This window comes from Natator depressus, chromosome 2, assembly GCF_965152275.1.
Source record: "Natator depressus isolate rNatDep1 chromosome 2, rNatDep2.hap1, whole genome shotgun sequence".
Classification (NCBI taxonomy): domain Eukaryota; kingdom Metazoa; phylum Chordata; order Testudines; family Cheloniidae; genus Natator; species Natator depressus.
In genome coordinates, this window is record NC_134235.1 from 178,337,400 (window position 1) to 178,353,832 (window position 16,433).

Genomic DNA, 16,433 nt, shown 5'->3' on the forward strand with positions numbered 1-16,433 from the left:
AATGAAAACTTTGCAAAGTGAGAATGGGAACTTTCACACAACTCTAACAGCATTAGGCAACATATATGGGTATTAACGGTATTGAGCTCAGGACTAGATGATCTCCTGAGGTCCCTTCCAACCCTGGGAGTCTATGAAATTCACAGTGTTGGCTATCAATAGACTCAGAGCCGACTTCACATCTCACACTGGTGTCAATTGGGAACAACTCCACTGTATTGACAGAGTTGCACTAGTGTAAATCATATTGGAATTAGACTCTCTGTTCCTTACAATGGTCCAGATTATCTCAGCAGTTCTAAAATAGATCTCCCCAATGGTCTCATGATATGGTTCTTCCAACACAAGCATAGGAACAAAGGGAGGAAGTTTAAGTTTTGGATATTGGCTTTTTCTGATTGACGGTATAGTACTTTATGGCTAGGGTCTGTTTCACTCCTTAGCTGTATTTAAGTGTATGAAGTGCTGATTCCTATCACATTGTGTGATCTTGTCTCCCAGTTTGAATAGCATTAGCCCCTCAGAAGTTAAAAGATCAAGTGTCAAGAGCACTGGGTCAGAAGGAAGTGCCTCACTCAACTGTTCAATACTCACTGTGGACTTCAAATGTTTTAAAGCCACCTGGACCGAGGTGGTGCAGCAGAACCGGGAGAAATGGAAAGCAAAAGCAACCAAAGGTAACAGACGAGCCTCATAATAAAAGGCTGAAAGCTCTTTTACCTTCTCCCCTTCAGACTTTTTTTCTGCCCAGTTAGCCCTGAAGCAAGCTCTGACTTCTCAAACCATCTGCCTCTAGAGGCCAGCAACACTCACTACAGTTGGAGCCAGGAATACCATGTAACTCAACTGAAAGCCTTATACCTTTTTGTATACTGTGCACGCAGGTGTTGGAAATGTGTATGTGTTGGGGGGGAAGAGAATGGTAGAGAAGGTGATTGAAGGGAATGGAAACGGAAGTCAGTGGGCTTTGGATCAGGCCTCAAATGAGAAGAAGGATCTGACTTTTTGACAGCTTGTGAAATCTCTTCAGAGCTGCATGCCTGTTGCTCAGATCCTTGATTAACTGCGACAGTATATTTTATATTGTTTGATTTAGACAGTTTGATTTTATTACCTTATTTTTTTCTTGAATGGCAGTAGTATTGTACAGTACTGTATATGGGCCCTATCCTACAAACACTTACTTGCCAGCCATGGGGCTTAATACCATAAAGACTCCCATTCACTAGAGCTCAGAACTACTCATACACCCAGCACTAAATGTTTGCAAGATTAAACTGTGTCGCTGTAGGGCAAGATACATTTCTCTGTGGCAGGGACTCCTTTCTTCTTCTGTGTTTGTATAGTGCCCAGCACAGTGAGGCCTCAATCTTGACTGTGACCTTTAGGAGCTACTTTGATATCCATTATTATTAATAATAATCTCTTAGAAGTGAGGAATGGAGATCGGTAAAAGTTCTTTAACCAAACTGATTTGGACTTGGCTTGAGGCATAGTGGAAGATTTGGCTCAGTTTTTATATTAACTGAAGCAGATTGTTCATCCTCAATTATAAACCCTCTTTAGGAGGTAGAAGGGGACAAGTTTATTAACCAAATAAAATTTTCCTTGACGTTAAAACATACCATACAAAGTATCAACCCCTTTTAAGCTTCTCTTGCCAACAAAAAACAAAGTCCATTTATTTGCCAATTGATTTCAGATAGCTCTTACTTTTTAAAATGGTGTTTACGTGTTTCATCTGTTCTTTTTGGATCAAAAAGATCTGATGAAAACAAATGAAAGTTTACCAAATGAGTCTAGTCATTAGTATGGCCAGATGGTTTTTGGTATATGACTGTTGAATGTATGTGGCCAATCTATTTCACTTTAACACGTGACTGCTCTTCATGAGATTGCCATCATTATAGTATATACTGTTAGTTTATCAAAAGTGCACACTGACATTATCTAAATCCTGTATGCAGGGGAGACCATCAGGGAACTTAATAATATATACTTTACAAATTGCCTACAAACAAATGCATTAGATAGACCCCAATGGGTCCTGGGGATTTAACTTTGTTTTCTACCCATTTGCAGTGAGTGCTTTGAGTAAGGATTTTTACTGAAACATGCATAAGAAGTCACATGATTCAAATGGACACGTGCACCATTAGTTAGGTTCTGGTTTGTCTCTGCTCATCAGTTTTTAAATTTTCATACATTTCTGGGTGTGTTTAGTAATAGCCACATTTATACAAAACTTTTCATTCTAAAGACCTTTACAAACACAGGACTTGTCATCGAATTGGCAGAGCAATGGGATCTAGAAAGTGAGGCACTGGACTGGGAATTAGGAGTCCTGGCTTCTATTCCTGGTTCTGCCACTGGCCTGTTTTGTGACCTTGGGCACATCAGTTCACCTCTGTGTGCCTCTGTTTCCTGACACTTTGTCTTACCTATTTATCTGATAAGCTCTTTGGACGGAGACTGTCGCTCAGTGTGTTTGTAGAGGGCCTAGCACAATGAAACGTCAGTCTCTGTTGCGGCCTCTAGACATAATTACACTGCAAATACATAATAATATTAACAACAATAATAATACATTAATTAATCGGAATGCAGTCACAGTCTAGGTGTAGCACATAACAGCTATTTATTAGTGCACAGCAACATTACACAACAATTTAGGATCAGAAGCAAAGAAGAAATTGATTTGTACTGTTTCTGTAGAACACTGTAGTGTCTTTTGTAAGGATATTATCAACAGAAACGTGGTGTGGTGTTTTTATACTGAGTATAGTATTTTTGGAAAATGTCTTGGACTGTGTGGGCAAAATAAGTGAGTCTGTTGCTCAGCTCTTCCTACTTAAAAGATCATTATTAAATAATTATAAATTAAGAACCAGAATAAACATCTGCCCCAAGGTATAAAAGCACTGTACAGAGTAAGCATGTTGTGACACTAATTTTAATAGCAGGCAAATTTCTAGCAGTATCATAATAATTCTTTATATGAATTAATGTTCCCTGCAGTTTTTAACTGAGTTTTGTCTGTTTCCTGTGATTAGGTTGCAAAGTGTTAGCAAACTTTTCAGAGAGTCCAAAACCAGGGGAGGTATCTGGGAAGCCTTCACTGTATCATACTTCCTAAGGCATAAGATCAATGCGCATAGTGAGCCATCTATGGAAACTAGATTATTGAAGAAATGATTAATAAAGTGTGGGAGGCTCATATCTAATTTAATTATATTTTCATGTGATCCATAATTTATTAATTTAAAAATTAATTAACTTTTGTCAGCTGCTGGAAAGGAAATACAGATTGATGCTTCTTACAAAAATGACATTTTTTCCCCTTCTGTTTTGTTCCTCTTTTTGGTAGATTTTCCGGAGAAAATTGCTCTGATTCAGTTGTCAAAAGAATTTTTGTTACATGTGAGAAGATGTTTAATAAACACTTTATAATTCTTACTCCCTTGCTTAGGGTCTGATCCTGCAAGATACAGAGCGCCTTCTGCATAGATGTAGAGACTCTTCAACTCCCATTGACTGCAATTGGATTTAAATTGAGGGTGCTCAGCACTTTGTAGGCATTGTTCAGCAGTCCAAAGGAGGCAGAGTTCTGTATGTTTGTGGTACTACTCAGAATTAGAGTAGTCTGAGAACTGCCTAAGAGACAGGATACTTATATCACTGGTTCTAAGTATTTGCTGTCACAGCAGAACCCAAGATTCAGTTTGCTGGACATGAACACAGACTACTTTTAAAAGGGGAAGTTACTGCTCTTTATTAACTTTATTTTACATGCGTAATCTGAAATGCTATTATTGTTCAGGGCTGATTGTTTCCATGCTTAACAGCCCTTCCTGTACTTCCATTGTTTTAAAACTCATAAACAAGTCCCTGTGGCCAAAATAGGTGGCCCAATGATAGAGGTACTCAAGGCCTAAAGGTACTCAATTCTGCTGACAGGCATCCTGTCCCTGGAAAAGAAAAGGCCAATAGTGGAGATGGCTGACTTAGTGGGAAGCTGAGGTGGGGAGCGGCCAGCTGAATTACATGACCATGTTTCTGATGTGACACGGCCCCAATGGCAGATTTAGGGGAGAGGGGATAAAGGGGCTGCATTCAGCTGCCTTTCATTTTCGCTTGGCTCCACTGTTCTCTTTCTGACCTAAACTAGTTTGTGGTGTTCCAAGGCAAATTCCACCCCAGAGGTGGCTGCACATCTGTGGTGCATGTGTAGACTGTATATCATTGCATTTTTGTGAAGCAATTTACGATCATTCAGGATGGAAGGGCACTGTGTACATGTAAAATATTAGTAGCCAGAGCATTAGACCACAAGGAAAGGAAGGAAAACGTGGGGAAGAGTGAGAGGAAAAGAAGGGTGTAAGAAGCCAGCAGAGAGAGACTGAAATCAGGGAAGCATGCTGCACTGTTTGAAGGGCCATGGTTTTCCAGATGAGGCTGGTTTTGAATATAGCATGAGACAAACTGGATTTTTTTGATTTTCACATGCTTATGCCATGGGTGAAACTAGCCTCTCGCCCTCCCTTTACACAGCTGGCTGAACTGTTCTTCCCTTAATTTGCTTTTTAAAATACATAGATATAAAATATTTGGGGTGCATATTTGCAATTGCATTAGTGGTGGGGTTTTCAAATGTGATAACAAATATTGACTTTAACAGGAATACAGCTAGGCCAATGCTGAGCGCTTTGCAGATCTCTCCCTAAATGTTTTGGTTTTGTGTCTTTTTTTTGTTATGTTAATTTCCACATTTATCTAAGTTAAGATCATTTGAGAGGACATGGCTGAAATTGAATTAAAAGTGGATACGGTATCACTCTGGCAAATCTGCTGATGGTCTTGATTTTTCCCCCCCTTCATTTTGGTTCTCCCTTTGCTGAGGATACAGAAGAAAAAGCTAAGAAAGAAGCAGAGGAAAATGCTCATCAGGGAACAGATGAAAAGAAAACAGAAGAAAAAGAGGAGAAAAAGCCAGCCGAGGATACCATGACAGCCAAGTCAGAAAACAGCAAAGAACCAAATCCTGGGGAAAGTAAGAGCACAGAATCTAGCAAGGGTCATGTAAATGGGACTCAGCAAAGTGGTGTGAACAAACTTGAAGCCTCTCCAGGGAAAAACGAGTCTAGAGCGGACAAGGACAGTGAGTCTCACCAAGCGACAGGAGAGGAGAAACAGCATGTCCAAAATGGTAAGTCCTTTCATTGCTTCATTAAGGGGTGAATCCAGTCCTAAGCCCAAATATCTCAACAAGGTATTGGGGAGATGTGTGAAGGAAGGAAAAAGGTCCTGGAGCAGTTCCATGCAGCCTACTCTAGTTTAACAGTTGGAGTAGCCTCCATTGCCCTAGATTGCTCCCTTCACAGGTGGGAAGTTTTCTTGGAACTCCTTGGAGCTGGACTCTACAGATTACCCACTCCCTTGTATGCTCTAGCTCAGTGGTTCTCAACCAGGAGTCCAGGCCCCGCTGGGGTGCCACAAGCAGGTTTCAGGGGCTCCGCCAAGCAGGACCAATGTTAGACTTTCTGGGACCCAGGGCAGAAAGCCGAAGCCCCACCACCTGGAGCTGAAGCCTGGGGTCATGAGCCCCGCTATCCAGGGCTGAAGCCAAAGCCTGAGCAACTTAGCTTTGTGCGGGCCCCTATGGCATAGGGCCCCAGACAATTGTCTTGCTTGCTGCCCCCTAACGCGCTGGCCCTGGCGTTTATATGCAGAAAACCGGCCGTTGTGGCACAGGGGTAGCTGGGGAGTTTGTATAACATGTTGGGGGAGCCTCAGAAAGAAAAAGATTGAGAACCCCTGCTCTAGCTGCACCTTCCTGCACCATTGGATGTACTGGTGAGGTTTGCCTCCACACGAACATGCAGCTATCAGGTACACTGTGCACTCTGGAAGTTGAAACAGATGGTCTGGGAGAAATCCTCAGTTTCACTGCGTGCATGCTGATTGTACTGAGGACGAGGGAATCAAAGATAGCTCATGAACTGCTGCAGGGCTGGTTTAAGGTCCCTTTCTGCTGCTCCAGTGATGCAGACGGACTTCAGGAGAAGCAGAGGATCTGGGCCATTAATTTTTGAGCTTTTAATTTACATGTGACTTGTTTCCTTTGTTATGCTGTTCTTTATGACAAATACAGGCCTTGTTTCCTGTATCCCCTCATTGAATCAGTGCTAGGCACTGTACAAACAGGAAGGAAGGCATGGATCCTGCTCAAGAACTTACAGAGTAGAAAGACAAATATAGAAAGAGTAGGAAAAAGAAAAGGAACATAAAATAGGAAAAAGGTAATGATTGGCCATATCATGAGAACAGTTACAACTTGTCAATATTCTCTGAAATTCAATCTTTTGGCAACATTTTTTGGTAGAAATATTGAATTGCATTTTTAAAAATAGTACTTTTTTGGGACATGTTTCATCCCATTTTTTTAAACCAGCTATAAACCTGGTCAAAAAAAAAATAAAATTTTGACCATCTCCCCCCCCACCCCCACCCTCAAGATGAGAGAGGTTTTGTTACATGTTTTGTTTTGTTTTTTTAATTATTAGCTACATCATCAGGCTATTCTCAGTTGCCCCTGAGCCGTGCTATTTCTCTTAAAGGGAGATTTTCCAGAGCAAGAATTGCAGAGGGGGACAGGGCTTGAGCATGAATATGAGAAAATATATTCAGCAAGTTAGTTTGAAGTAAGGGACAAACAAATCCCTGAATTGATATAACCTAAAATATAGTGTGTGAAACTGGTGGAGATCTTAAAAGTGTTCAAAGCATATTACCTTTTCATTTTATAAATATATGCCTGTTAACAAGGCAGAAATACAGAAAGTGACAATAAAGCCATGTACCACCACTCACCAACTGAGTGAATGTCAGCTAGCTAACTACTCCCGAACCACTCTCAATAACCCTCTCAGGAAAACCCCAAGGATATCTTTACACTGCAGCTGGGAGCAGGCCTGGGTCTGAACACAGGTGGCGAGCCCATACTACTGCCCGTGTCACAATGTCCACACTGCTATTTTTAGCACACTTGCTCAAGCAGAGTTAGCGCCTGTCCATCTGCCCAAGCCGGAAGGTGCGTTCCCAGCTGCAGTGTCGACATGCCCTGAGTGAATAGATAGGCTTGCAGTGTGCCTTAAAATGGAATCAAAACTCAGGCCAGAATGAGTAAACAAATTCTAGCTAAGGGCCTTCTACTGAGAAAGCCCAGCCTGAGAATTACAAACCTAGGGACTGGCAGCTCAGCAGATCTCAACTTCCAGGACAGAGCACATATAGGACTTCAATGGACAGCTAGTGATGTTGTCTCTCCCCCTCCTTCCTCCCCGTCCTCCCCTTAAAGCAGGGGTTCTCAAACTGGGGGTTGGGACTCCTCAGGGGGTCGCGAGGTTCTTACATGGGGGGTCGTGAGCTGTCAGCCTCAACCCCAAACCCCGCTTGCCTCCAGCATTTATAATGGTGTTAAATATATAAAAAACTGTTTTTAATTTATAAGGGGAGGGTCACACCCAGAAGCTTGCTATGGGAAAGGGGTCACCACTACTAAAGTTTGAGAATTACTGCCTTAGAGAGATCAGGAGCTGTTGATTAGCTAGAGCATACCACATGCACAGGGTGTGTACATCTCACTTGGCAACCCACTCCACCTACAACTAGATATTCCTTTTACATATTTAGCTGTTATCCTTGGGAGAAGTATTGGGAGCAGAGTTGGAGCGTTCTACAAGGCATAGGATTTCTCCTATGTTGTGGCAGAAAGCCCCAACTTTATTTGAATGCATGGGAATGAGCGCAGAACAGACACACCAGCCCTGCGCTGCCAGCATGCCCCGCCACACCGCCTCCCTACCCTGTATCTCCCACCCCCTTATGCCCAGCAACCCCCATGCCCAGTGGCCCCTCACCCAGAGATCTCCACCACAGATCCCTATGCCCAGCAATCTCCCACCCACAGACACACACACACCCCGCTGCCCAGCGCCCCTCTCACAGCCCCCCTCAACTGCCCATCACCTCATATTCCTGAGAGAATTCAGCACCAAAAAATTAAATTCTGTGCACAATATTTTAAAATTATGCAAAATTTTGTCAAATAAATGTGGAGGCTCCTGCATGTGAAATCCCATTAATGTAAAATCCCATTAAACTGCACCAGATAAAGACACTTTACTGAAGCCTTCTGTTTTACATACTTCTCTAATGGTATGGGGATGACGTGCACTTCATTGCTTTTGGTAACTTCCTTTTGCTGCTCTCTTCCTCCATTGGGTCAGTTCTGTAAGTGTCAAAAAATACTTTAAAAGGATGATTTCTGAACATTAATATCTTGCTCAAGAAAAGAAATTGTGCTCTAATTTATTGGAAAAGACTTTTGAGTTATAATTACTGTAGGGCCTTTCGGACTCATGAAACATAACATTCACCTCCTTGGGTTCAATACTGCTTCCTTTATGCTATGCCTATATGGTAATATCTTATTGTAAAATATTCTCCTGATTATCTCAATTGTTTGGTAATTCCTTTCAAGAAGATAATTATCATTACCATTCTGCAGTGATATGGTAGGCCAGCTATTATAATATTCATAACTTCCCCTTTTCATAATAAATTATATTCAGTGAAAGTTCAAAAAATGTCTCCTCACATTAGTTTGAAATCTGTGTCAGTCAGACCCTTGGTGGCTTCTCGGAGGGAGCGCATGATGAAAGAATATTAATTTGGGCATTCATCATCCTTGCGTACGCACAGTTGGGGCAAGTCATTTTTATTTTTCAGTGGGCAAGTAAAGTAAATAAAGTATCATTAGTTTCTCATCCTCAATCACAATAAAGGGCATGTGAGTAGACATTTGTGTTTTAACTGGTAAATTTTCATGCCAATTTTGCGAGGGTGATGCACATATCCATTGGAACCTGGGCGTTCTTCTTTGATGACAGATCCCAGTCTTGCAATGAGAAGGTCCCAGCCCTTCAGTGAGCTCCACATAGGCAGACCCTCTCTTTCTCTCTCTACTTCCCTTTCTCCTCCCCCCATGGCTATTATTTATAAAACTTGGAAAGATTCATCTCTGGTGCCTCGATTCAGCCATCTAACCCTCTTAATCAAAGTGCTCAACTTTAGGCATGAGCTTAGATGCTATTGACTTTAATGTGACTGAAACATATGTTTTAGTGCTTTGCTGAATAGGGATGGACTTAAGCACATGCTTAAATGTTTTGTTGAACTGAGGCCTTAAGGAGGCAAAGAGAGAAAGATTAAAGGGTTTAATATTCAAGTATGCAATGAACTGAGAAATCAAAAGTGATATTGGGGTGTGGGGGAGAAACCTCAGGGCGTGATCCTTCAGTCACTGAGCAGTTGTGAGGGCATGCAACATCTTACAAGAAGAGCATCATATTATTGGGGGTTTCTGAAAGTAATGGAGATGGGGAACATGACTTTCAGAAGTACTGGAGACAGATGATTTTCAGATTCTCCCTCTACATTGCCCAAACAAGTAATGCCCGCCTGTTCTTTAGTACAGTAGATGCTGTTAAAATCTTTTTGATATTTAATGTAGGAGTTAATTGTGTCATGACATAGAAGGCTGGCCTCACTGCTTGGGTGCCTCCTCATGTCCGTGTGTGTCGTAGCATCTCTATCCCCATCTGGCACCTGCTGCCAATGGCTGTTTTGGTCCTCCAGTGGTCCACTTCTTCCTGTGAGTTGACCTTCCGGCCATGTCTCCATTTAAGTCTAGCCCTTCTAGGTTAACAAGAAGTCCAACAAACAAATGTCCAAGACCTTGTATCAAATCTTCAGTTCCAACTCTGGGCGTGTGGTTCTCAGGGCTCTTTGACATCCTTGTCCCCTTTTCTGGTCTCGCACCACTATACCAGTGGCTGGTAGGGGAACCTGGGGCCACTCAGTACACTCAGTACACCAGGTGCCAGGCCAGGGACCATATAACTAGAAGCCAAGGTCTGCTCAGTCCAACTGCTTGCTGCTGCTTCTCTGGGCTTCTTCCTACCATGGCCTTTCTCACACCTTCTCCCCCACAGCCTCCCTAAGCTCACCTTTATTTCGGGGGCAGGTGTCCCAGGGCTCTCCCCAAGAATCTCCCAACAAAATCTCAAACTGAAAGTACTAACTTCTCAGTCTTGACCTTTCCTTTCTTTGTACACCTCCAGTTCCCCTGCTTTGTTCCTTAACTGAACACAACCCCGGGTTCTCCCCCTAGACATCCAAATCCTGCCCTTCTTTCAGTGTGCACCTCCAGAGCCTGCACTACACTTCCTCTTGCTTGCCAGCCTTCTCTACTGGGGCTAGGATCCCCAGGTTTACTCTCCCCCTCCCCCTGGGCTTTCTCCTCACAACCTTTCTAGTCCCAAAGAGAGGGACTGCAGAGTTCCTTCCTCTCCTCCTAGCAGCCACCTCCTGCTCTCAACTTCCTCTGATTATAGTCCTCTCCCTAGCTGGGCTTCATCCACAATTAAGGGTTTCATCCGCCCTTCCCCCAACGCAGCCAAGCCTGGTATGTTAATTTTCCTCTCCAGCCATATTAACCCATTCAGAGCCTGTGTGGGGTACTCACCCTGTCAGGGCCGTCCTTAGGATTTATGGGGCCCTACACAGTATTATTAAACTGGCGCCCTTATGCCCGAATTACTCTAAGCAATACAAACATAAGCTTACAGTATTGGAAAACTTGCCACATGCACTTTATTAAAAACAGTTCAGTTTAATTGTGCTGCCTTCACCCCTAACCCCTTCACTTCCCTCCCACCTGTAACCCAAACCAGCCCTGCGCTGCCAGCGTGCCCCGCCACACCGCCCCCCTGCCCTGTACCTCCCACCCCCTTATGCCCAGCAATGCCCATGCCCAGTGGCCCCTCACCCAGAGATCTCCACCACAGATCCCTATGCCCAGAGATCTCCCACCCACAGACACACACACACCCTGCTGCCCAGCGCCCTTCTCTCAGCGCCCCTCAACTGCCCAGCACCTCATATTCTTGAGGGAATTCAGCACCACAAAATTAAATTCTGTGCACAATATTTTAAAATTCTGCAAAATTTTGTCAATAAATAAATGTGGAGGCTCCAGCATGGCAGTGGCAAGCATAGGCCACTGGTTGCATGAGGTGGGAGATCACCTTGCAGCCTTCCCTCTCCCCACCCCTCCTAGGATAGGAACTTGGCAGTGAGATACCTCTGTGTGCATTTCAAAAGGCCACAGGGAAGCATTTTACATGATGGCTGGGATGTCAGCCATGACCCAAACCTATGTGAATGACAAAAAAGAAATAGCTGATAACAATGTCTTAGTCCAGCCTGCATCCAGGCCCTTGCCTGCCACTGCTCTGGACCATCTACTCCCAAGTGGCCTTTCATTCTCCCTAAAATAGAGCATTTCCCTCTAATCCTGAAATCCTGAAAAGAAAAGAGGTACTTGGGACGTGCAGCTTAACAAGAAAAGGAATTATATTTAGGCACCAGTCTTTCTTTCTCCCCTGATTTATACACCTGGTTGCAACACACGGCTGAGTGGGATTGTACTGGGTATAACTCAGCACTCAGTTTCAACAATACTTCAACAGTGGGGTTGGAGCCATAACCAGCCAAGTCTCATTTGAACAGTGGCTCTCGTTTTGGATTATTTAAGGCCGTTTTTAAAGGTCTTTCCCACAGGTGAGGAAGAAGGTGCTGCATTCTTGGAGGGACCTTTAAAATCCCACTCAACGCTGCACTGTTTAGAACTCTCCCTCTTCAAAATGCTACCAGCTTAAGAGACAGCCCTGGAGATACTTGGATCCACAAGAAAAAAATCATTTCCCTTTTTCCTAAATAAAAGTTTTTTCAGCTACTCCAGCCTTGTCAAGGGCAAGTCCATCTTCCTCCCCAGCTAAGAAGTCGCTCCCTCCCTTGCATTCTGCAGTCCTGATTGCTGCTTTTCTGCTCCTGGTACATCCCTCTCTTCCCATTGTTTTAGTGTCAGTTTCCTCCTGTTGACACTAGAATATTGTGAATGGGCAGGAAAAGCAAACACCACCTTCTTTTATTTTCCTTCAACTTTCCCTCCTCCCCAGCCTGGTTATGTGTGTGCCTTTCCTGCCTCCCAGCCTGTGTCGTCTGCTGATCCCTGCTGGGGAAGGGAGAAGAGGAAAGGTGACGGTCCAAAGGGGATCCTGGAATCTGGTCTTAGACTTCAGAGAAGAGGGAGGTGGAGTGAAAAGGAGACTAGGAGAGAGATTGCAGGGAGTTGCTGGCGGGGCAGGGCACGTGGGCAGAAGAGGGGAGAGGTGCAGGTATAATGTGGGGCTGCTCGGAACAGCTGCTCTCCCCTGGGGCCACCAGCCTGCTCCCCAGGAGGCCCGAGCGCGTTCCCTGCTTGCTCACTAAGCCAGACAAAGAACACACCCCTACTCTTTTCCCTTCCCAGCCTGACTGCCCCGAGCCATCTCTAGCCCGGTTCCTCCTCCGCTCCCTGAAGTCCTGTGCCCGGCTTTGCCCACTTGCCTCCCGCCTCTCTTCCCAACCTCCAGGTATCCCCCCAGTTCTGTTCCCAGCCTTGCCTGACACCTCTCCGGCCCGGCTCCCCCTGCTCACTCACATGCAAACGTCCACTCCTGGCCCTATGACTCCCTGCCTGAGCCGGCTGAGGAGTGAGTGGACAGAGGGGAGGGGCCAGGGTGGAGGGGAGGGGAGAAGCCTGCCGGCCCAGCGCAGAGGAGGGGCCGGAAAGGAGAGGAGTCCGCACTGCAGCCAGCAAGGGAAATGGTGCCCCAAATTTTTGGATGCCCTACGAAGCCATGTACGCTACGTATGCCTAAGCATGGCCGTGCACCCTGTCACACATGGTATTTGTGGTATCTGCCATTCTAAGTACAGTTAATATTGCACTACAGTAAATCTACATGGTGTAAATATCAAGATTTTAACTGCAACCACTGTGGACCAGATTGTGATTGGCCTTTCAGTGGTTTGGCAAAGAGGAACTAGAAGATAAAGTGCCCTGCTCTGTTCCCCCATCATACTGGTACCATCAACAGTTGCAATCCTAGCATTCACTTTGGCTCTTCCCCACTGGCTCCAATAAGACACAGTTGAGCCCTGTGAGCCTGATCTAAAGCCCATTGAAATCAGTGGGAGATATATTTGTCTTTTTGTTGATTTCATCGGAATGAGGATCGCAGCTTGATATAGCTGTATAATATGAGTCTCCATTTCACAGTTCAAGAATTTTTTTTTAACCTACTCTTCATCAGCACAGAGAAAGGTGCTTGTGACTTAAATAAAAAAATGAGGGTCTTTTGGCCTGGAATTTAGTGCCAGACTGAGTGTTGATTGTGGAAGCTGGGAATATTTTTATTTTCTTTCTTCCACTGTTGCATCAGGATAATTTGCTTAATTTGATCATCTGCAATGGGTTTCCCAGTCATTAATGTGATTTAGTGAGGTTCTGCTTTGCTGTTATTGTATTACTCTTGCAATAAGGATCGGTGGTTAATCCTGCTTTGACTGGGCTCCTGCAGGAGGTTTTGTTTGCTTGTTTTTGTTTTTAAACCCACTTTTAACCAAGGCTGGGCTCAGTTCACTTCTTGCACCAGCAGATTATTCTGCAGTACCCATGATTCACCTCCTGCGGGAGGATAGCTAGTGTGTGCATGTCTTCTCTCCCATAGAGATTCCATCATGAGGGGACAGCTCTAAATCATAGCTCCTTCCATTGGAGTCTTGCTGATGGAGGCTACTTTTGATGCAGGGCTGGCACAGCACGATCATGGCTGGTGCCCCAAGAGATTGTATGATGTGATGCTTTCATCACTTTAAAGAGCCTGCAGGCTGAGGCCATCTAAACTAGGTCTAACAGACTGCCAGAGAAAGTCCCACCTTTCCATAAGTAGTATTGTCAGCAGGGTGAAACCTTGTTATGGGTTCAAGTAAAACCCTACTGTGATTGATAGGTGTGAACTCACCCTTCAATTAACATAACTGTAAGGATAGGTTCCCACCTAAGACCGAAGGACTATGTGAATCCACCCAGGATCTTTTGCTAAATAATGTTTTGTGTAGGAAGGAGGGAGAACAGACAAAACACTTGAGACACAGCTGGTGGGAGCAGCTGAAAGCAGAGTGACTCTGGCTCTGGAAGAAATTTGGGGAGAGGTATATGGGCTAATGGTGCAGGCTGAAAGGAGTGTTCTTAGCGCTGTGAGCAAAAGAAGCAGTTTCCTGCTATTTGCATTCAGAGATGCAGGACTTTGCAGATTCTTTAAATTGTAAACAAACAAATCTGCATCAAAGAAATATCTGACTATCACCAGTTTCTACTCCCATGTGGGACATCCCCAGGGCCTCAAGCTTTAACTAGTTTCTCAGGTTGGAAAGGGGCAACACTGGTGTGAGAAGTGGGATCCAGTTTCCAAGAAGAGGAAGATTCTGAGCCTGGCGTACTTGGTGAACCAAGATGAAACAAATAATGGAGGTACTTGCCAAAAGCAAAAACAGAAAGCAGGAATTAAAACAAGACCTAAAGAACAGGAGCTGGAGACTTTGTAACAGGAGTTAAGAGAAGACTTTTAAAACAAGTTATAAATCAGGAAGACTTAAAACAAGTTATAAATCAGAAAATGCCCAGCGAGAAGTTGCATTCTGAGATAAGACCCTTGTTGGAACAGCAACTACAAAGTGCCTGGACAGATTGGCAAGCTCAGCTGCAACACACCCAGGCTGGCATGGTAAAACAGATTGGTGAAGTGACCCACAGTCGGACTGCCATATACCAGAAGTTTTTCCATGAATTAGTGGAGACAAACAGGCTTTGGTGGGTTTGGAACTGCTAACTGAGATGAATTGCAGCAAGGATTCAAAAAGCTGAGAATAAATCAAAGGGTCACTGACCACAGTTGAAGGCAGCTGCCTGGATGAGGAATTGAGGCAGTCAGAGCTTGGGTGAGATATCTATCAGCATTTCCTACCCCATGTGTAACCCACAGAGGCCCAGAGGGGGAAGCTTGTGCTGTCCCAGCTCAAATAATGCAAAAGGCCACTATTTCTGAACAGAAAACTCCCTGGGAGGCTTATTTGGTTCAATTCAACATTATAGCTCAAATGAATGGCTGGGATGGTGGACAGAAAGGGGTGGTTCTGGTAGCCAGCTTGAGTGGCCCAGCTCTTAGGGTACTGCACAACCTATCCCAGAAAACAGATTGACTTATCCAGACCTGTACAAGCCTTTGACATGCAGTTTGGAGCTAGCCATCAATCTGAGCTGGCCCGGGGACAGCTAAGAGTTAGAAGGACAGAGAAAGAAGAAACCTCACCTGAACTGGCAGAGGACCTGCGGACGCTTGTGTTCCTGGCATACCCAGGATAAATTGGCAATGGACCAGTTTGTAGATGCTCAGCTGGGCTTGGACTTGCAGATCAAAAGCAGCAGAAAGAGGCCAAAGACACTCAAGAGGCCATGGAATTTGCCACAGAACTCGAACCTTTCCTTGAGCAGTGCACCAGAAGAGGAAGCAACCATTAGTTGAGGAGGACGGAAGCTGATCTCCGTGAGGCCTGTAAGTAGAGATCTGTGTCTAATGTCTGATGGAAGAGGGGATCCTAATCTGGTTCATGACCTTATTGAATGATTAGAACAAATGATAAATTCTCTTTGTAAAAGAAGGGAAACTGACAATAATGCAAAAATTAAAGAAAACAGTCAAGTTTGTACTGTAACAAAACTAGCCACAAAAAGGAGGATTGTAATAAATTTAAGGCAGGCCAAGACAGATTGTTGCAAGCATCTAGTGAAAGCCTCTCTCCCAGTTCAGAAAATGAAGGAATGTCCAATCCGAAGGGGCAAAGTTTGGCAATACACTGATCAGCCACATCGTTTTTGTTTAGCTCTGGGCAGTTAAACAACAATAGTGGGGGTCTAAAGGAGTAATAGGCTCTGTGATATGTCCAGGAATAATTCACGTGGTCTCAAACATAACCGTTATTAAACCAGACACAAGGCGAGGCAAGAGGGGATCCAAAACTGAACTGCCTAACTGGTCTCAAATGGAAACAGTGGCTGGGGCAAGGGCACCCAGCTGAAAATTGGGTTTGAAGATTAGAACTCTGGCATTTGAGCAAGAAGTCTGGGTGGCTGAAATAGTGGATGAGCTATTAATTGGCTTGGATTTCATTTATGGCTAGTAACTGTGTAATAAATGCCCAGAAAGGTGTCTTGCAAATTCAGTCCATGTAAGTTCCCTTTAAAGATATGGCCTAGATGAGACAAATAGTTTGTAAGTAATCAGTGTTCCTGTTACGTCCAAACCTTGAATACTGTGTGCAATTTTGATGACACCTTCTCAAAAAAGATATATTAGAAATGGAAAAGGTATGGAGAAGGGCAATAAATATGATTGATTGGAGTACGGAACAGCTTCCACATGAGG

The 16,433-nt window shown here is 44.2% G+C and overlaps 1 protein-coding gene across 6 annotated transcripts in view; it reads left to right on the forward strand.

Moving 5' to 3' along the window:
• Window positions 1-16,433, forward strand: part of PDE1C (phosphodiesterase 1C) — a 426,361-nt gene that overhangs the window by 358,839 nt on the left and 51,089 nt on the right. For all 6 annotated transcript variants that reach the window (XM_074945378.1, XM_074945379.1, XM_074945381.1 and 3 more), the window contains 2 exons: window positions 502-677; window positions 4,907-5,206. In XM_074945378.1, coding sequence (XP_074801479.1) covers window positions 502-677; window positions 4,907-5,206 — 476 coding nt within the window. The remainder of the gene's footprint in view (window positions 1-501; window positions 678-4,906; window positions 5,207-16,433) is intronic.